General features: G+C 34.5%; 1 protein-coding gene across 2 annotated transcripts in view; it reads right to left on the minus strand.

Moving 5' to 3' along the window:
• The window catches only part of TFG (trafficking from ER to golgi regulator), a 41,144-nt gene that overhangs the window by 6,427 nt on the left and 11,918 nt on the right, over positions 1–22,799 (minus strand). The window contains exons 2-6 of one of the 2 annotated variants that reach the window (XM_044670126.1): positions 20,967–21,176; positions 17,233–17,316; positions 9,131–9,277; positions 6,047–6,214; positions 1,682–1,810 (exon numbers count right to left, since the gene is read on the minus strand). In XM_044670126.1, coding sequence (XP_044526061.1) covers positions 1,682–1,810; positions 6,047–6,214; positions 9,131–9,277; positions 17,233–17,316; positions 20,967–21,150 — 712 coding nt within the window. In that variant the 5' untranslated portion in view covers positions 21,151–21,176. Of the gene's footprint in view, positions 1–1,669; positions 1,811–6,046; positions 6,215–9,130; positions 9,278–17,232; positions 17,317–20,966; positions 21,177–22,799 lie in introns of both variants that reach the window. The other variant, XM_044670125.1, reaches the window with a different exon arrangement.

The following is a 22,799-nucleotide window of genomic DNA, read 5'->3' on the forward strand; positions in this document are numbered from 1 at the left end:
ATATCACTTCCCTTAATGTTCCAGCTAAACTGAACTTAGCCACATGACACTCCATCTCTCATTTCAGAGAGGTGGAGATTACAGAAGAGCAAAACAGTATATATTGTCAGTTGGTTTTGCTCAGATTTTTTGTTGTTACAAGGAAGAGTTCGATATTAGAGAAGCAAAGAGAAATAGTGAAAAAACCAGAAGGCAGCAATAAAAACAGAACATTTGATCAACCAGAATATGTAAACAATTCTATTTCTTTTATGACTTTTATTCAGGCATTTTGTATGTCTTGGTTAAAGGCATTCAGTAAGCATCAATGTTTAGCAACTCAGCAGCCTTGATACTTGTTTGAAAAAACTGTTAAAATAATTTTATCTGATAAAATTGTTGTTATAAAATTATTTCAAGAACTCATAAAATAATAATGATTTTTAAAAATTATTTCAAGAGCTTTTAAAAAATAGTAGCTTTTATTATAATAGGAGATCTTATGACAAGAAAACAGGTACTTTCTGAAGTAGCAAACTATCAGCTTTGGTAACAAAGCTATGTGTTACCAAGTTTAGGTAACAAGGGATATGTTCCCTAAATGAAAATGTATTGTTCCAAAACAGAGAAATAGTTCTACAGCACTAATCAGTTACATATCTTAACAAGGTACTTTCAATTAATAATGGTATAATGCTAAAGTTCTTAATTGCCATGCTCAAGACTTAAATCCTCATCAATTAGAAATCTCAAATTCTTAGCACAGAATAATTGTATTACTATTAATAATTTTGTTATTTCAGGTAAAAATAAAGAGCATTTAAAAAAACTATCTTTTTAATTGTTCAACAATGCAAAATTCTTTAAATTGGAATTGTTAAATAATTGTTTATGGAGGTTTTGCATATTTGAAGTGCTTTAAAAGAGATTTTCTCATATGATACTTATTTTGGCTACATAAAGTTCTACTGTACTTTCTCTTTGAATCAATCTCTCTTTGCTGTAATTTATACTACTGCTCTGGAAATTATACTTGGGTATATATATATATATATATATAATGCTAATAATTTCTTCCCTACTCATCACCAAGTGTCAAAAGTTTTACCCAAACCACACTTTCATATTCAATGTGGCAATAAAATAAGTGCCCAGAAAGATGTTATTATTTCAAAAGTCACAATGATTCTGTGCCATTAAAAAAAACAAACCAAAAAACTAGATGGTTTCCCATTACCTTTACCCCTCTTTACACAATGAAAATATAATATATTACCAGCTGACTTTTTAAATATACAACTAGAGCACCACCTAGTGTTTTGCTATGGAATCTTAAACAAAAAACTAACTAGGGAAATAAGAATAAAGTTCTATTCATATTAGTTAGTGGTGCTCTGAATATACTAGAAATATAATTCTAGTAATTTTCTATTTTAAAACTATGCTTAGGAGGCAGCTAGGTAACTCAGTGGATTGAGAGCCAGGCCTAGAGATAGGAGGTCCTAGGTTCAAATCTGACCTCAGACACTTCCCAGCTGTATGACCCTGGGCAAGTCACTTGACTGCCATTGCCTACCCTTACCACTCTTCTGCCTTGGAGCCAATACACAGTATTGACTCCAAGACGGAAGGTAAGGGTTTAAAAATATATACATACGCTTAATCTCATAATTTAACCCTTATTTTTTACCTTCAATCTGACCTGCCTGTGTTTGCGCTCCTGTATATGGTGGCTGCTGTGGCTGGACACCTGGTGGATGAGCTGCAGATGAGGAGGAAGCAATGCTATCTGGTGTTCCAGAACGTTCTTCTGCAGGAGCACTGGGTGGCCCTGAAGAACAATGAAAAATATAATTAGAACCCAGCATGGAACTCTGCATTAACAGGTGCTTAATATTTCCTTCAAAGAAAGTTATACAGAAAAAAGGAATTATATTTCAGAAGTGCCACATTTGTATCCTCAAAATATTAAAAATGTCACACACAGAAGGAGAAGGCTTTTAGGAGCTATACTTTTGCATGAAGGGATGAAATACCCACACTAATACCATAGGTCTACTAAATATCAAGCATTTCCTTCCTTCAATTCTGATTTTTTTCTTTACTTGCTCTTTTCCAAGTAGTTACAGACTGTATATGAAAAAAAAATCCCCCCACTGCCATCTAGCAAGAAGTACTATGTTCCTAAATTTCCCCATCAGAAGCAGCAGCTACCTCAGTGTGTCATTATATATAATCCCATATTTACTTATTGTTGTACCTACAAGTACTCATTCTGACGAAAGGAAATTTAGACTATGACAAAAATCAAGTTGACTCCTGAATTAAAAAGGCTATTGAAGAAGCAGAAGCAACAGCAACATATGTCCACAGGTGTCTACAGGGCCTTCTATTTGAATGTTCCAAGACCGAGTACTTAATACAGTGATTCCCAAAGTGGGCGCCACCGCCCCCTTGTGGGTGCTGCAGCAATCCAGGGGGGTGGTGATGGCCATAGGTGCATTTGGGGGCAGTGAATAACTGTAAGGGGGCGGTGATAGTGTGACAGGGGACGCTAAGTAATATTTTTTTCTGGAAAGGGGGAGGTAGGCCAAAAAAGTTTGGGAACCACTGACTTAATATATTGAAAACAATCATCCTTTTCTCCCTTTTTCTAAGTCCCCCCAAGGCCTATTCTAGTTCTTCAATACTCTCAATGGCAACACTAGGTAGGTTTATTTAAATGGATATCTGACCACAATTTGAATGTTCCTTTCAACAATATCATCCATGTCTGCCCATCCATCCACTCTTGTCCACATCCTCCTATAAGTTTACTATCACTTCTTGGAGACTTGCCTTAATTTGGAATACAAACTATTCATTTATCATCCCTCACCATCACCACAGGTTCAAAAGATTTGCTCTTTCTATCCTACCTTTTCCTGACAACATATTTTACTCCTGTTCTTCCTTCAAACTCCCTCCCTGGTTACATACTGTAGCCACATGCCTCTGTACTGGTCCTTATGTAATATTCATTTTTAAATCTCTGGAGACTATGTTTAATGGCCATACAGCAACATCATAAAGAGTTATTTAAAAAGACGTCTTTATTTCCATGGGAAACATGGGATCATTAGAAGCAGTTTGAAATTTTCTAAAGATACAACAACCTCCTTTTAACTCTAGGCTTAACTCTTTGTCTATATTGTCTGTCTAGGTATACATGCTAAAGAACAAGCTCTATAGGTTGTCTAGCCAAATGCAGGGTCACAAATCAAAGTAACAGATATTCTTCATCCATTTGGCCTTTCTTGTGTGGATGGTTAGTTTACTGATCTCTCCTATAAGGTTATTCAATCAGCATAATACTATCTACAAATAGAAACTGGAGAATCTCACCACCCACAGGGAATTCCTCTTCAATTTGGATTCTGTTGGATTATTATCCACAAACACCTCTGATGAAGTTTACCTTATGCTTATGATCAGAGGCCATTGAATAGGATTATTTCACTTGTCATATCTTCCAAGAATCTTGAATAACTGTGATGTATCAATGAAAAATATCTTGTTTGGAAAGATGCCCGACAGTGGAACATTACTCTATTAAATAAAATGCTTCCGCATTTATCAACAAATAAGCACTTTGGGTTCTCATATTCTCAGCCTTTCAATATACTGTAAAATGGTAAAGATGCAGTCCAGTGTTGAATAGTAATTGGAAAAAGTTGCTTGATTCCTACTAAAATCTTCATAGAGGATGTCCTCAATTCATGCATGAATAAGTCTCAAAAGATTTAAATAGGCAGTTAAGCATGCATCATATTGGTAGCCACTTATATTTTCAGTGGCTTTTTTCATTATCAATTAAGATCCAATATTTTTTTCATGCCTTTGATTATCTTCTTCCTTCAGATACTTTTGCAAACTAACCCCTCAATGTGCCCTCACAATTGCATTGGCTCCAACGTGGTTCTCTTTTACATACACTTGATTTCATCCAGCTGCTTTTCCTTGTTCCCTTTAGTGTGATTTCTACATCCCCTGTAAACATATCCAGGACTGTGGTGTTAGAATCCAAAAGTTTTAATAATTCTTACAGATCTTTTCTGAGGTAGGTATACAATCTTAAAATCAATTTGTCTTCTTTTTCCTCTACCAAGTGTTTAATATATTAGTTTTATGAATTCTCTCTTTGCACTACCTCTCAGGTTCACCTTTTCTTTTCCATTTCCATAGTTAATCCTTAGCTCAGGCCCTCATCACAACATCTCTAAATTAGTACAAAAATTTCCCAAATGCTTTTCCTATGCACATTTTCTCCTTATTTCAATCCAACATATACCAAGCTATGAAAGTAACTTCCCTCAAATTAAGTTTGAATCAAGATAATGATTCTTTATTGCCTAAAGTAAGAAATCTAAATTCCTAGTCCTAACAATTCAAATCCAAGACCATTCATGAAAAAGCTGGCATCATTGTAGCTCATAAGTATTCAGTGTACATTTTATCAATTTATGCTTCAGTTGCTCATCAAATGTATTTCATGAAATTGTATTTTCTATGATCAGAAACAGGGTCTCTTTGCTAGTTTTAGCTAAGAAAATATATGTAATTTGTAAAACTGTTTTCTCACCTATCAAAAAAATTTATAAACAGTAATTGTTCTTTTGTTTATTCTGTATGAGAAACAGATGAAATGGGATTATTCAAGAAAGAACTGCATGAAGTTAGTCAGAAAGAAACTAAGAATGTTTTTCAACCAAGAAATTTGATTTAAAAATAGAAGAGCCCCCAAAAGCAGAACCCAACTAATTAAAATTTTCTTTTGTTATAATTCTAAAGAAAGCTCTTTAAACAGATTTCAGGTTTTACTCAATAAACAGATATTTATTAAGCACCTACCACGTGACAGGTACTGCAGTTGGCACAGTTAGTGAGGAAACGAAGACAATCATGAAACAATTCCTGAATTCAATTCGCTTACCTTCTATCAGCAAAAACATGTACATAAAGTAGATATAAAATATATATGAAATTAACAAAAGGTAATGGGCGGAGGGGAGTTGGAGAACTGGAAGCACTAGCACCTGATGGTATCAGAAACAGCCCCATGTAGGAGGTAGCATATAAATAACCTTTGAAAGAGGATAAGAAGTCTAAGAGAAAGGTAAATAAGGAGTATATTCCAGGCATGGGAATTAATCTGTAGTGGTGGACTGGAAATAGATTGCAAAGGGCTTTAAATAATGAGCAGGGGAGTTAATTCTAGGGTGAACAGAGAATGTCTAGAGTTTACTAAGTAATGGAATAATATAGTAAGATCTCAACTTCTTGAATAACTCTTTGGCAGCTGTGTGGATGATATGTTGAGGAAGGGAGAGACTTGAGGCAGACAGACTAATTAATAGGCAACTACAATAGTCTAAGAGATAGGTGATGAGCCCTGAATAACTTTAGGTGTAGACAAAAAGGGACATATGGGAGAGATGCTATAAGCATTAGGAACAATAAGATCTGACAACTGCTTGAACAGGTCTGATTAGGTAGTATGAAGAATCAAAAGATGACACTGAAGTTATGGATTTGGATGGCCAGGAATGAATGGTGGTACCCTCAAAAAAATAGGCAAGTTATGAAGAGGTATGAATTTGGGAGGAAAGCTGTGTTCTTTTTTTGGACATGTTAAATTTATAATGCTTATGGGACACCCAATTTTACATGTAGTTGCTAAGGTGAGACAGGAGGTCATAAGGTGGGATATATAGCTCAAAGAATCATATGCAGGATGATGGATATGGACAATTAAACTTATCTGAGTGTAGTTGTATAGAGAAAAAAGAGGAAAAAAAAATTTCATGACGGTGTTAAGGGTACCTGGATGGTGATTCAACAAAAAAGACTGATAAGGAACAGTCATACAATTTAGGGAAAATCCAAGAGAAAGCAGTGTCAAAAAAACCCAGAGAAGAATGAGTATCTCAGAGGAAAATGTAGTCAAATTCTACAGACAGGTTAATGAAGACGATTGAGACATCAAACAGTTTTAAAATTTTACCTTTAATAAAACATGCATTCTTACCTGAAACCTGATCATCTGTCAGACCAAATGCTGACATGACATTTTTGTTAATTTCATCTTGATTTTTTAATGGATCAAAAGCAGACATACTTGCTGCCATCACTTGGGTAGATTGTTTGCCTGAAGAATCAGAAGCAGCAGGTTTTTCTTCCCTACTATCCACAGTATCTACAGGTGGGATTCGGGAGACAAAAATTATTTTCATTTTAAACAGAAATAATAATATAGATATAATATATACAACCTAAGTGATAAGATTTTATTTTATACAATCTGACTAGTAAAGTCCTAGGAAATAGAAATACAGCATACTCAATTGAAAAAAAATTATTTTTTCTTTCAATCATATGCATATTTTAGATAATGGAATTTTTAAGGTGGCAAAGACCAACTCTTTTATTTTAGAGAGGACATCATGTCCCATAGAAGTACAACTTCTCCAAAGTCAAAGACTAGAATCACATGACTCTGATGTTCTTCCCATTATATCATGCTGCTCCCAAAGTTTCATAAAATTTTTGAAAGATGAATTAGAAGAGTCCAATTTAAATTTAAATCCCATATTTTATTCCACATTAGGTAATTAAAACATCTCAAAGACATTAAACATTTAACAAGATTATTCTATGTTCTATTCTACAACAAAAAAATAATACAACATCAACAAATCAACATTTATATTCTACTTTTTTCTAACAAGATCAGAGTCCTTATTTATTCTAACAACTCATGAAAAGAGATATAGGACAAATATATATAGATGAGAAATGGTACTTATGCAAGCATGTGTACACATATGTGTATATACACACACACACAAGTCTTGGTAAAACAGTGACATAAGCCAGAATCAATGAGAACAACTGGGTGGTGCTATATTCAATTCACACTAGCAGTAATTTTGAACTTCCCAATCAACAAACTAACAATAATAATACAAGCTATAAAAACTAACAATTATACAGGGGTCAAAACTTTTGGAACAATTCCATATAATAATAAAAAAACACATTTTTTTCAAAGTGTTTTATGTACACTATTTCATTTTTTGTTCAAAATAGAGGTGGACAATAAAAAAAACAACTGTTATTCCACGAAGTACAAGGGTTTAAAAAAAAAAAAAAAAGATGGTCTTGATTATATTTTGCCTATATGTACAATTTGGAGTACAAAATTAGAGTTTAATAAATGTCTGATGAATGTTACTCTAGACTTAGAACATCTCCAAGAAGTTCTATTTCCTCATCTGAGAAATAACACTTTATTTATTAAGATATCAGTTTTTAAAATCTAATCCTTAGGTAACCTATGGTCTATTAGTACCACTTTGGTTAGGTACTGATAAAAGTTTGATGAATGGAAATGTACAAAATAAGAAAATTTTAAATGAATATTATGGTGGAATAGCTAAGTAGCACAGTGGATAGAATGAGGCCTGGACTTAAGAAGTCCTAGTTCAAATCTGGCCTCAGACACTTCCTAGCTATGTGACCCTAGACAAATTACTTAATCCAGATTGCCAAGCCCTTGCTTTGCCACTATTCTGTCTTGGAAATGATACTTGGAGGGGCAGCTGGGTGCCTCAGTGGATTGAGAGCCAGGCCTAGAGACAGGAGGTCCTAGGTTCAAATCTGACCTCAGACACTTCCTAGCTGTGTGACCCTGGGCAAGTCACTTAACTGTCATTGCCTAGCCCTTTCCATTCTTCTGCTTTACAACCAATATATAGTACTGATTCTAAGATGGAAGGTAAGGGTTAAGAAAAAATTGATACTTAAAGTAGAAGTTTTTTAAAAACTCAATTATTTATGAGATGAACTGATAAATCTTAAGAAAAAGTTATATTATTTCAAAATCAAATAAATCATTCTCTGACCATAGAGATGGCAAAGCAGTTCACAGCCTACTTTTCTTCTTAATTCTAAACTACTGGAAGATCTCAAATATCTTAAGGTTACTTATATTTAGAACAGAAATGAATGCAACTACAATTGCTTCCTAAATGGCAAAAGTAGAGTCAAATCAATCTCCTTTCTCCTCCCTCCCTCTCTCTTTCACATACACAAAATGATAAGTGGTAATCTTTGATGATCTACTTAGTATCCTATAGTGGGATAAAAACAGGTTTATAGGCAACAATATTTTTGTCAGAGCTTTCCTTTATTATACAATAACTAATATACTGCAAACAATATTAAGCATTGGTCCTTGATTACAATATCGCTTTCTATATGGCACAAAATTCAGTATGAAGTAGTCTGCCTTAAACCCCATTTAAAATGGTTTATTACTGGTAGGAAAAGTAGGGTCTCATAATAACATTATTCCACCTGTTACAATTCCATTCCATAAACCACTAAGAATAGTATTATTGTGAGGCACCAGGATATTCTGACAAAGAATTGGGGCCAGAAGTGTTTCTGTAATTAATTAATTACTATAGTCAATTACTAAGTAGTTGCAGAGTATCCATTATGTGTTGTCCAAGATATTAAGTTCTCAGGGAGGGAAATGTACATAAAAGTTTACCTTAATGGAGACAGGTGCCTGGCACATATAAGCTGAGAGACTATAAGCAAAGAACTTCATGTTTAAATGACCCAGGCAACTCTCTAAAGTTATAAATAATTGAGACTTCTGGGAGTGAAGCCAAGATGGCAGAGTAAACCAGAGCAGCTCCAAGTCACCACGAGAATCCTCTCTGACCAAAATTAAAATATCACCACAAAATCAATACAGGAGTGAAAGAACCAACAAGGAGAGAGAGTGAAACAACTTCAAGGAAAGAAAAATCCAAAATGTAAGCAGAAAATATCTGGGGTACTGGGGTGAGAGGGGAACAGTTAGCAAAAGGCTGTGTAGCAAGGAGTGAAGAGCAAGCCAAGAAGTTTTAAAATTTTTTTAACTCCCCCCCCCCCGCCCCAATATATCATTTATCTGTCTGGAGGGACTTTCCACACCAGGAATTCCCTTACAGATAAAATAATAGATCTGGACTTTTTTTTAAAAGCAGCTGAGAGGGGCAGTGTCTCCTTGATACAAGAAATAGATAACCACAAAGTCAGAGAAAGAGTCGCAACCTACCATTTTCAGGGAGACTTGTAGAAGGTCCAGGTTCAACAGGTGGTTCTAAACAGTCCAAAAGACGATTCACTTTGTTGCGAAGTTCTATCAGTTCTCTACGGAGATATTTCACCTGACTTGATTCAAGAGGCCTTGGTTGCCCATTAACTAGATGGGAAACATTAATTTACTTAAAATTAATAATGAGTATTTTATCCCAACTCAAGGAATATTAGTATCATAATATAAAAACTAATCAAGTGCTTCAAAATAAACCATGCATAGTTATTTATGTCACAAGGACAATGGGGACTAGACCTGTGATTTCATTGTCATGAGGAATTCCTAGATGAAGAAACTAACTCTACAAATGTAGGTCAGCAACTGGAAGCTATTGTAATAGTTCAGGCAATGTATGATGAGGGCCCTCAGCACATCATACTGAATGTTGTCTCTTTCAAAGTAGTCATCTTGGGAGGCTAACAAATCTATTCCAATGAACTTGAGCACAAAATATTTTTTCACTTCTTTTGGAATTGCCTTCAGAACTAATATACAAGACAAACAAGAAAAATTGCTTTTCCTTTTCTGAGCTTAACACATTGCCTAGCCCATAGTAGGGATAAGAGCTTGTTGACTTGGCTTTCCCCAAAATGGTATTGCTCTGTTGACCAATCATCTTGGTCATCTGATAAAAATTTTCACCATGAAGGATACTAAGAGAATGCAATAAACTCTAGGGACAATTTCAAGAGAGTTCCAAAAATTTTTTCAACACAGCAATTATTATGACAAAATGATATGTTTGTTATGTCTATCTAAAAGATGTCAAATTTCTTTACAGCGCATCCTGAGTTATGAATGCAAATTATTAATGGGCCTTTTAAATTAATGCCAAAGAAAAATAAAAACAAAGCAATACAAATAAAAATTTTCATTCCCATGTGTCCTTTCGTTTACACAGAAAGTAAAGAAACAGGAAAGCAGGTTTCTAAAAATCAGTTTTAAGACTATTTAAAAGCACTCTCAGTACTCAAAATATGAAATGTGAAAGAGGCAGAACAGTGTAGTAAGGAAAAAGCCTAATTTAAAATGAGAGAATCTAGATTTCAATCCCAGTTCAGTCATTTCTTACCAGTGTGTCTCTGTGTAAGTCGCTTATCCTTTCTAGTCCTGTTTCCTTAACTATAAAATAAGGGAGTTGGACAAAATGACCTCTGTGTTCTTTTCTACTCTTAATATTACAATTTTAAGATTCTTTGGAAAAATTAATTGACAAACTATTTGAGAACACAATCACATTAACATTCTTGTTGATCCTGGTTTCAGGAGGATCTAAGTTCAAATACAATTTCAAATACTTCCTAGCTGGGCAAGTTGCTTAACCCTTGTGTTTGCCTCAGTTTCCTAATCCTTAAACAAGCTGGAGAAGGAAATGGCAAACCACTCCAGTATCTTTGCAATGAAAACCCCAAATGGAGTCACAAAGAGTTAGACAGGGCTGAAATGAATAACAATCACAAATGAAACTGACAGAAAGACGTGTTCACTAAACAAAATGTTTAGACTAAAATTCAACTAATGAAAGAGTGATATAAACATAATATATATAATGTTATCATAACAAAGCTGGGGGAGTGGTTCTGCATAGAATTACTGTCAACTTATAGGGAACACAGTAGATAAAGCACTGGATGTGAAGTCAGAAAAGACTGAGTTCAAATCTAGTCTCGGCTGTGTGACCCTGGACCAGTCACCTAACCTGCATGCCTATTTCCTCAACTATAAAATGAGGATAATAATAGCACCTGTTTTCTAGGGTTAATGTAAATATCAAATGAGAAAATATTTGCAAAATGCTTAGCAGAGTCTGGCACAGAGTGAGAATTCTAAAATACTGGCTACTATTATTATCTGAACCTGAATCTACTTTTGACTCATCAGTCTCCTTTCTGGATCATCTGCTTGAAAGAAATTCATTAACCACTTATATATAACAGTTGGTGCTGCTCTCTGACACAGCTTGGTAAAGCTAGTTTTCTCTCTTCTGCTGCCTTATGTTAACATCCAGCCCTCCCTTCTGGAAGCTAGACTATCATAAACGAATCTAAGGTTCCTCCCATTCTGGACACAGTTTCCCTTCCTGATCAAATATACCCCCTATTGATCCCTCCCAACAAATTTCTGTTTCTGGTTTCCTTGACTGTTGGAGAACTTCACAAGTGTGGAGAGAAAAGAATTGCATGGAGGTGAGCAAAAATCTGGTAGACTAATTGCAAAAAGAGCTATGAATTGGTCTGACCATTTTAAAAAGCAATACAGAATTATAGAATAAGAGCTACAAAAATTATTCATATCCTTTGACCCAGTAAGCCTATTTGGTTCTCACCCTAAGGAAGATACTGACAGGAAAATAATTACATTTCTGCTCTACAGCATTATCTGTAAAAGCAGAAAGCTGCAAAAATAACTGAGCAAGGGATGGTAACTTGACAGTTACATAAAGCTGTAATAGGTGAATACAATAGGGCATCCCTAAGCATTAAAGAATAGCAAATATGAAGAACACAAAGAAATGAACAAAGTCAAAAGTATGAGACAAAGTGAAAAAAATATATACAAGCTTATGTAGATGAAAACAAACTGTACAGGACAGCAAAACTCAGGTTAATGCAACAGGTGATGTTGATACTACCTTGTTAAAAGTTAAATGAGTTTTGTGTTAATTTACTTAAGTTGTTTCAGGTATTATACCATTTTGATTTAAATAAAATGTGCTGTTTTTCTTTGTGAATAAACAGCCATACCCTGGGACTAATAGTTACATACTTTGTCCTATTGTTCTCATTGTCCCATAAACACTTCTTAATTGCCAGGTGGCAAAATGATGGCTCATGTCCACTGGAGCTTGTCTTCCAGATTCCAGGTTGCACAATATTTAAAATACTTAACACACAGTAAAAAACAACCATTTGTCCTACCAATATGGATATGAAGCCATGCAGAATGCTTGAGAATAAAATAAGAAAACATAAATAAGGGGAGGACAAAAGCATTGGATTTTAAATCAGAAGACAGATTTATATCCTAGCCCTATTATTTATTTCCTCTAAGATCCTGAGCAAACCCCTAAAGAGCTTCTAAAATCTAAGTTTCCTCATATTTAAATGAGGGGATAGTACTATATTTTCTTTCAGGTCCTTTCTAGCTGTCAAGCTTATAATCTGGTCATACATGCCCCATACAAGAGTAAAAAGATCATTATAGAAAGAAACATTGTAAAAGTAAAGAGCTGGGGCAGCTGGATGGCTCAGTGGATTGAGAACCAGACCCAGAGATGGTAGGTCCTGGGTTCAAATTTGACTTCAGATACTTCCTAGCTATGTGACCCCGAGCACGTCACTTGCCTAGCCCTTACTGCTCTTCTGCCTTAGAACCAATACACAGTATTAGTAAAGAGCTGGATTCCAAATCAGGAAGATCTGGGTTCAAATTCAGCCTCCAACACACACATGCACACACACTCTCACTCTCTCTTTTTATCTCTCTCTACCCTCTCCCTTTCTCCTTCCCTCCCTCTCCCTCCCTCTCTCTCTATCTTCTCACCCCTCCCTAACCACCCCCCCAGGCCAATAAGGCTATAAAGGGTGCTGGTACATGTAAAAATGAGTTTCCTCACCTATAGTTTTTTTTAAAAAATAAAAAGAAAAATTGTACCATCTATTTTTTGTAAAAAGCAGAAATTTTATCAAAAAGCCCCTTTTTTTTACCCTTTGTTACATTTTAATTTAGATGTTTAAAATTGAGTTTTTAGCACCCCCACCCCATGGTGATTCCCTTTTACTTTAGTCTAATATTTAAATTCTTCTACTGTCTTCCCTTACCTGATCTGATTATCTGCTAATCTTCTATAAACCTGCTAACTGCTAACCCCTATATACAACCTGCTCATTTCCTCCTATATACTTATGTTTATATGCCATTTCCCTTCAACTATAATTCTTTCCTAACCTTATTTTCCAATATTTGCTTTGAAAACCTAGCTTAAAAAATTTCTCTTTTTCAAGATTTATTTCTAATTAGAACCTCCAATGTTAATATGTCCAACTCAGCATGCCCCCAAACAATTCAATATTTCTTTTCCTCTTAAACTTCTATACCCTCCTAACTTACCAATTTTGATTGATGACATCATAATTCCTCCAGGTACTCGGAGCCATACCTTTCATATCATTATTAGTTTTTAACTCTCCTCCACCACCCCACCATCCCTGCCCATATATTTGATAGCTTGCCAAGTCTTGTCAATTCTACCTATATATCTCATACAACTATCACCTAATTCAGACTCTTCTCAATGGGATGATTGCAAGTGCCTGCTAAAAAGTCTCCTTGAAATTAGTTTCTCTCCTCTTATAATTCATTGTCCACGTAAAAGGCTCTAGCTTTTCTTTTTAGGATAATTACACATTATTCCCAACCAGACACTCTTCACTCCAGTCAGGCTGAAAAACTTGTGGTTCTACCTAAATACCATTCTATCTCCCACTTCTGTTCCTTCATACAGACTGTACCCCATGTTGGCAGTGCTCTCTTCTCACCTGTCTCTTAGAACCTCTTTAAAGCTTCACATAAGCACAGACCTCTTTCAAGTAACTATTCCCCCAATTGTCAGGTGCCCCCACTAATTACTGTGAATATATTTTGTATACATCTTGTATTTACTTATCTACAATGAACATATGCACTTATCCATATTTTATTGCCCTACTAGCTAGAATGAAAGTTCCTGGAGGTCAGAGACTATCACATTTCTATTTGTATTCCCAATGTCTAGAAAATAATACAGCACATGCTCTTAAAAGTTTGAATAATATAGTTAATATTATAGAATAATAAATGTTCATGCTATGTAATAACTATATTATCTCAGCTATAACTCCCTTTTCCACAATATTTCCCCCTTAAGATTCTTTATTTCGCATCCAGAAAAAAAGTATCATTATACTACTATTTTATAAAACCCACCTTTGTCATGCTTGTACCCACACTCATCTTTGTAAATACAGAACCCCAATTTAATATTTTTAGTTGTCTCCTCCTGGCATATTATCTTTTTAAAAGTGCCTACTGACAAATTATTACCATTACTCCATTATTTCCTTAAAATAAAAGTTCCAAGTCATAAATGTAAGAAATATTTAATTTTTAACCTTGATTTTATTTGATCTGAACAGTTATTTTTATTCTTGTTAAATAATCTCTTCATTTTTTAATAAAGAAAAGTTTTCAATTATTATTATTTTTTTTAAAACCCTTACCTTCTGTCTTGGAGCCAATACTGTGTATTGGCTCCAAGGCAGAAGAGTGGTAAAGGCTAGGCAATGGGGGTTAAGTGACTTGCCCAGGGTCACACAGTCAGGAAGTGTCTGAGGCCAGATTTGAACCTAGGACCTACCATCTCTAGGCCTGGCTCTCAATCCATTGAAAACACCCAGCTCTCCCCTTGAAAGATTTCAATTATAAGGCACAAAAATAGAGGTTATCAACAATTTGATCAAGACATCTAATATTAAATATACAGAGTACAAATATAACACAGGAAAACAGAGTACAAATATAACACATTATTTAGTATTATTTTGATAGTTTTATTTGAAAATAATTATTAGTGAAAAGGGAAAAGGGACCCATATGTACAAATATATTTGGTGGCAAAGAATTTGAAATTGAGAGGATGTCCACCAATTGGGGAATGGCTGAACAAGTTATGTATGGTACATGATCCAGATGGAATGTCATTGTGCTATAAGAAATAATGAGCAGGATGGTTCAGAAAAACCTGGAAAGACTTGTATGAACTAGTATAAAATGAAGTGAGAAAACCAGAAAAACATTGTAATATCAATATTGTAATGCTGATAAAACATGAAAGACTCAGGCTGATCAATACGATGTTTCATGCTTTTTGTTGGTTTGTTTTTTGTTTTGGCAGCAGGGCTAATATGGACATTTTTGCATGACATTACACATAAAGCTCATATAATTGTCTTATCAATGAGTGAAGAGTAGAAGAAGGTTAAAAATTTGGAATTCAAAAAAAATTTTCTAAATTATTATTAAAAATGAACAAATGGATGGATGGATGGCTGAGTAATGAGTGAATAAATTAAAAAATTCATATATTAAAATGAAATAAATTAATGTTAGCTCTGGCTAAAAAACTTATATCAATGGCTTCCTAAAATCTCCCAGTATTTAAATTGTTTTAAAATTTGACTGAGGGCAGTCAAGCTCCAGAGCCTTCCTAGATGTCTCCTTTACTCTGTGCATTCTAACAATGAAACCAAATTTGCTGCCCCCACCCCTTTAATATATCCTGTGCTGGAACTGGAAGAGACTTAAGGGAATTAAAACAGAATTCTTGGCAATGTAAAAAACCAGAACTATATATTGTCATGCTACACAAATATGAAATTCAAATGGTAATGTTAGACTACTTATATGTATATACACAAATGCATACATGTATACATATGTATGTATAAACCAATGACTATTAACTTACAAAGAAAGCTTAAGATATTTACATCTTGATCTGGTTTGTTTTAATTATCTGGAGTGCTTGGCAAAACTATGATATATTGTGTAAAAAGCCTCCATTCACTAGATTTTTCATAAATAAAACGTTACGTGTATAATATCAATTCCAGTAAGTTTTTTTAATAACTACCTTAAGTGTTTGCATTCAAAACTATCTAGTCAGATGTCACTCATCTGGCAACCTCAATTATCAACTATCTTAATAAAGAATTGGGAAATTAGCAGAATGGTCTGTGAAAAGCCAAAATAAAAGCTCACAGGTTCTACTCACTGAAGAATCCCTCAAGCCCCTACTCAAAGTTTAAATGTTCTTGAATACAACATTTTAACAAGCTTGGTAATGTTTTCCCAGATCATAGAAAATTAGAAAGAAATGGGGCTAATAGAAACACAAAGACAAAGTGACTACAAGTGAACAGACAAGAAAATTATAAAAAGCAAACAAAAGAAATAAAAAGGCATTAAGGTCTGAGGGTCAGCTAGTGTAGGAGCAAATATCTGCCCACACCCCAATTGCTTCAGAGAATATCAAGATCTTAAAGCACATCATAATTCATTTTCATAATGAAAAGGCAGTAACAGTATAGTGAGAAGTGCACTAAAAGTCAGCCTTGGATTTGAGTCCTAATTCTACTACTTATACTAGTCATGTAACTATGGGGCACTTCACAAAGCTGGACCTAGCTTCCTCATCTGTACAAATGAGAACAGTATGACTTATTTCATAGGTCAGTTTTGAGAAAAGTAACATAACTAGAGTGCTAATGTTATTACATAAATGCAAATTAGTAATGTTATCATGATGAACTTGAATTATGAAGTCAGGGCTAAATTATGTTCAGTTTACCCCACTTAAGAGGCAGGGCAGCATAAACTTTACAGACTTTCATATACTTTTAGGAAGGGGTAGATCTTGAAAAACTATCCTCTCACTTAGATGAGGAAAGTGAGGCCAAGAGATATTAAGTGTCTCATCCAAGATAACAAAACTGGTTGTTAGCTAATCCAAAAAAATATATATACATATATTTTTAAATCTGATGGTTAAAGGGAAAAGCTTCACTACCTAGAAAAAACCACTTACAAAGAAAAAAAGCTCAGTCTTCAGTACTCCTGGATAAGAGGTATCAATATTATTTTAAAATTATAGCATTTCTTCAAAAGTCAGAATGTTAAACTAACCTCATACCTTGTTAAATTTCTAAATATATTCTACTTTAAGGAATGTATTTTAGAGGTTTTCTAAAATATACAAAGTCAGAAGCTTTGAGTTAAACTATATTTTCAAAATAAATTGAGTACTTAATAAAGTAAATTCTTTCTAAATAATTCTAAATAAAATAATTCTTTCTAAAGTAAAGATTCTAGTAAAGTTTTAGTTTCTGACATTTTTGTGAAATTTTTACCCAAGATTTTATAAAAAGAGACATGGAGAGAGGAAGAAGAGAAGGGGAAAGAACACAAATAAAAATATGCTGATGCAGTTAATTCATCAAAAAAAAAATTTTTTTAATACTTACCAAACAGTGTCAGTTTCAATATCCTGCTACACTGAATTGCAAATGAAAGATCAGAACTATCAAAAATTGTTATAAGATCTCCATCTGAAAAGATTTTAAAACAGGAATGATTTCATATTATCAACAATGAATAGAACTTATGCCTATTTTAAAAATCAAATTCTAATTTACTGCTCATCTACAGGATGTTTTAAAGGCAAGTAGAAAATACCAACCCAACAAAAACCTTAATTGCTGTTTGCATGAAGCATCTGGCGAATGTGAATTTGTTCAAATGATAGTATTTTAGCACTGTCCATTATAATTCAAGGTAATATATATTTTTAAATAGAAGCTGATAAGCTAAAAGGATCTATAGTTAATGAACTAAATGGGATTCAGAATAGTAGTATCACAAATTTTGAGTTTTTTTCACTATATTTTCCTTTGCAAATACATAAGGTAAGCCATAGTCTTATTAATTGTACACCACTTCAGATAGAGCATCTTTAAAGATTCTTGTAGAATCAAATGTCAAAACTAAGCATAATAAAATCTTATAGATTTAGACATAAGAAAAGTCAGCCTAAATTTTAAAATGTTTTTGTAAGAAATAAAAGCGTATTATTTTCAAAAAAGCAGTGGCTCAAAGTCTAAGCTGAAAAAGATTCTCAGTTTCTTTATTAGTAAATGAGGGAGTTGGACTTGATGATCCTAAAATCCTTTCCAGCTCTACCGCTATGATACAAAAGTAACAAAACCATACTAAATTAACCATTTTAACTGCATTATAAAAATTGCAACAGAACTGGCAACAACCAGTGGGCAGAAATCAAGATGCTTTTTCTCAGCTCTGCTGAGGTCGTGCCCTCAAGTTCACAGATGATTTTTAACCTTTTTTTTGTATCATGGACCCATTTGTCTCATGAAACCCTAAGGTCCCTTTTTCAAAATGTTTGTTGCCTGATGAAAACAAAGATGTAGCATTTTTTTTCCATCTAAATTCATGAATTTGCTAAAATGTAAACCAAAGATCCAGATTAAGAACAGCTGAGGTAGGTATCATGCCTTTTGCTCTTTCTGTATCCTATTGTAATAGCTGAAGCACTACACTTAAAAGTCCAGAAGATCTGGGTTCAGACACTTAGTAGTTGTGTAACCCTGAAAGAGTCACTTAACTTCTTCTCTGCATTCCAGTTTCCTTCCTTAAGGGAATTGAACTTGAGGTCTTCTATAATTCTTTCCAGAACAAAAATCTATGATCCTATGAGCTAGTACAGTGATCTGAACATGGAAGGCATGAAATAAATTTTGGAACAATAGTGAAGAGGAGGTACAAAATTGGAGAATGTGACTTCATCTTCTGACAGTATCAAGTCTTAACAAGATGCTACAGTAGGGAAGTTTCAAGACAGGAGGTGATGATCAACAAAAAGGTAGGGGGTGGGAGGCAACTAGGTGGCTCAATGGATTGAGAGCCAGGCCTAGAGATGGGAAAGCTCAGGTTCAAAACTGGCATCAGACACTTCCTAGCTGTGTGACCCTGGCCAAGTCACTTAACCCTCATTACCTAGCCCTTACCACTCTTCTGCTTTGCAATCAATAAATAGTCTAGATTCTAAGACAAAAGGTGAGGGCTTTTAAAAAAGTGTTAAGGGACATTAAAAGTATCTAGTTGATTAATTTTCACTTTAGATTTTCTCAGGTTCAAAAATTATCTTTTTTACAAAAGAATCTTTTTGTTGTTGTTTTTTAAACCCTTAACTTCTGTGTATTGGCTCCTAGGTGGAAGAGTGGTAAGGGTGGGCAATGGGGGTCAAGTGACTTGCCCAGGGTCACACAGCTGGGAAGCATCTGAGGCCGGATTTGAACCTAGGACCTCCCGTCTCTAGGCCTGACTCTCAATCCACTGAGCTACCCAGCTGCCCCAAAAGAATCTTTTTTTGTAATAAATCATTGGCAAGAATGAACAAATTACTGTTCAAAGAAACTAAGCAAGCTAGACTAGGAACAAAAGGCAGGAACAAAACTCTATAAATAGTGAAGTGACCAAGTGGTCTTCAGTCCCAAAAGAAATACACACAAAAATGCAAAGCACTGTAGATTTCTTTCAACAAGATCAGATTGAAAAGGAAAATTCTGAAGTAAACTGCAAGGAGTATGTATTACTTTATGTTTCTGACAAGTAACAGATATTCATGCACAAGTATATGAAAAAAGGAAGTTTTGTAAAAGGGCTAGAAGAATATTTTTCTACTACGCAGATTACTAGAGAATAATCTTTCTCAAAAGAATGAAAAGAAGAGCTCCTAAGGAACCAAAAGAGAAAAATATGAAAAGTCAGAGAAGAATCCTATCTTGTGTCAAGAAGTTGAAGAATAGAAGGATGTGACCAAGAGGTAAGGCAAGGTGGACCTCTATACATATGGAGCCATGCAATAAGTATGAAGGTAGAACTGGGCCCTTTAAGGAAAAAGGAATTTCTTATGCTCTAAGAATAATGATAAGAAGCCATAGGTATCACACAAAGAAGTGTCTTTCAGTACTGGTGAGGGGAAGAAGAGAAAAGGAGGGAATGGTTGATGACTCTCTACAGAGGATTACTGAGGCAAATGAAGTCTGTGCCTATAGATCCATCATGTGACAGAGAACCTCCCAACACTTGTCAAAATTAATAGACACTATTGGTGACTGCTGGAAAAAAAGGATCCTGTCTGAAGGAAGAGAGTAAGTTTTTAGAAGCATTATAAAGACTTGGGGGGGAAAAATCACTGCCTTTATACAGGCACAGATTGGTTTCTTCGCTTCTACCAAGTGAAGTAGGGATTCAGAAGAGAATGGCAGATGGAAAAGTCAACAGTTCGTTAAGATGGTATCTGAAGATAGAATTTGAATTCAGGAGATAAGAATAGAAAGCCCATGCCCAGGGACATAGTACATCTAACAAAGATTGGCTAAAATATATATGTGCCTAGAGACTAGCAAATCTAATCAAGAGTTTAAAACTTAAAATGGAAAAAAGAAGAAAGTATGTCAGGCTGAAGCATCTGAGCTTCACTCTGAACACAAGTAGGAAATACTCATGTTTTGTGAAGAGAGGACAACAATGATCAAAGTATGTACTGCAGAGAAAGGCAAGAAAAGGAGTCCATTTTTTGGGGATGTGATAATAGCTCAAGTTCAAAGATTTCAAGATACAGACATGAAATCCAGTTAAAAATGTCCAAATTTCAATTAAGATTGGGGGTAGGCAAGGGAAGACAAGTATTTGCCTGTCTCTGAATGGAAGAGGTTCAATAAAAGTATTAAACACAGATTTTTGAATGGTAGCATCATTCTAACACAGAAGAGATTCTTACCCTGGGGCCTATGAATTTTTTTTTTATTATCTGACAATATTTCAATATAACCAGTTTCCTTTATAGTCCCACATTTTTTATTTTATGCATTTAAAAACATTATTCTGAAAATGAGTCCATAGGCTTTACCAGATGGCCAAAGGAGTCTCATACAGAAAGGTTAAGAACCTTTACTCTAGACCAGTAATGGGCAAACTATTCCCTGCCAGCCAGATCCAGGCCATAGTTTGCCCATCACTGCCTTAAGCAAACTATGGCCTGGACCTGGCCCACAGGGAATAGTTTGCCCATCACTGCTCTAGACTATAGTCAAAAGGAACAGTATATACAATATTGCTTATCATTGATTAAAATATTTATTGTACCAACATTTTCTGTCTTCTAAAATACTCTTACCTTCATCTTTATACTTTATAGTAACTTCATCATTACTTAGAAGTTTCCCCCGGAAAACTCTTTGCATCATCAGCACTAATTCATCATAGGTAATGTCTTCATTATGAATGGGAATTCTCCGAATATCTTCCCCAAGCTGAGCTTTAATAATTAGCTTTCCACTTAAATCCAACTGTCCATTCATGGTGGACTCCAGGATATTCTACAAAACTGCCAGAAAAAAAACAAACAACAAGAATAAACAGTTTTGAAATTTGAAAAGTTAAAGCATATACTAAAAAAAAAATTACTAACTTAAAAACTTTTAACATGTATAGATGGAAATCAGTCCTTAAATGTAGTCAGTCAAAATTGGTGGCTTTGATATGAAGGGATAGAACTAGATGATCTCTAAAGTTCTTTCCACTTCTGAAATTTTATGACTGATTTTAACCTAACAAAGGGAAATTTCATGAAGTGCAAATAAAAATGTATCTTTATAAATACAAAGTATTTTAATATTAAAATATTCACTCAAGTGAATAAGGTAGCTATTAACATCAAACATAGCCACATAAATACAAAAATGTCCATAATGGCATTAGTTGTGATAACAAAAAAATATAAACAATGTGCCCAATGTGAGGTAGTAGCTAAATAAATCATAATATATAAATGTGACAGAATATTCCTGTGTCAAAAGGAATAATTAAATATGAAGAATTCTAAGAAATGAAGAATCTGATGAAATGATTCAGAGTAAAGAAAGCAGAGGTAAAAGAATACGAATCAACAAGCAACAAAACTTTTGTCAACTACGATGGTCAATATTAGTAGCATACTGAATGTGCCAAGCATTGTGCTAGGTGCTAGGGATATAAATATAAAAGCAAGATATTCTCCACTCTCAGGTGATTATATTCTAATAAAGAGAGACCACATACATAAGGAAGTAATGGCTAGGGAAGAAAATTTTCATCTGCTCTTCCCAACAGCAGAAAAAATGACAGATGTTACTCCTCATTCTGTTAACAACTGATAAGTTTTTTGACAATGTACTTTGAATTTCTGTTAAAAAGAGGGAAAGCAGTTGTCTTGCCTTTTTTACATCAAAGTTTACAGTATCAAGAAACAACATAAAAAGTTGGATGTACAAAAAGCCTTATGTCAGTGATGGTGAACCTTTTAGAGACCAAGTGCTCAAATTGCCTCATTAGAATGAACCCTCCATACCACCCCAGACAGGGGAGGGAGGAAGCGTCCCCATAGGACTGCTAGGTAGAGGAAGGAGCCTTTTATAAGAAATGTCCTCAGGCATGGGTGGAGAGGGGGAAGGGGGAAGGGAATAGCCCCCTCTGGCACATGTAACATAAATTTGCCAACATGACCTTATAGACTATACATATAGTGAAAACAAAAAAGTAAATGCTAATATGCCATTTAGGAAACTACTAAAATGAAGTATTTGTAACTAGAGAAGCTGAAAATGTTCTCTCTAAAAATAAGATAATTTAAAATTACAACTGTATATGAATAACAAGTATACTAGGCTCAAGTATTCAGACTCCCCAGTAAAATGCATCACAAAATATCTCATCTTCCCACACACAAATTTCTTCTTCAGTTTTCTCACCATCTACCCACCAAACTGACAACTTACCAGTTTTTATACTCTGCTCCTTCATATGAGAGTACTTTGCTAGAACCTCTCCTTTGTCCCTGAGCTTGTATTATACTTAACAGCATATATCATAGGATCAAAGGATTTGGGTTATAAGAGGCATTTTAGAGTTCATGAAAATAAGGTGACTTGATCCAAATCACACAAGTAGTAAGCAGCAGAACATGAATTAA

Source organism: Gracilinanus agilis, chromosome 3 (assembly GCF_016433145.1).
Source record: "Gracilinanus agilis isolate LMUSP501 chromosome 3, AgileGrace, whole genome shotgun sequence".
In the NCBI taxonomy this organism is placed as follows: Eukaryota; Metazoa; Chordata; class Mammalia; order Didelphimorphia; family Didelphidae; genus Gracilinanus; species Gracilinanus agilis.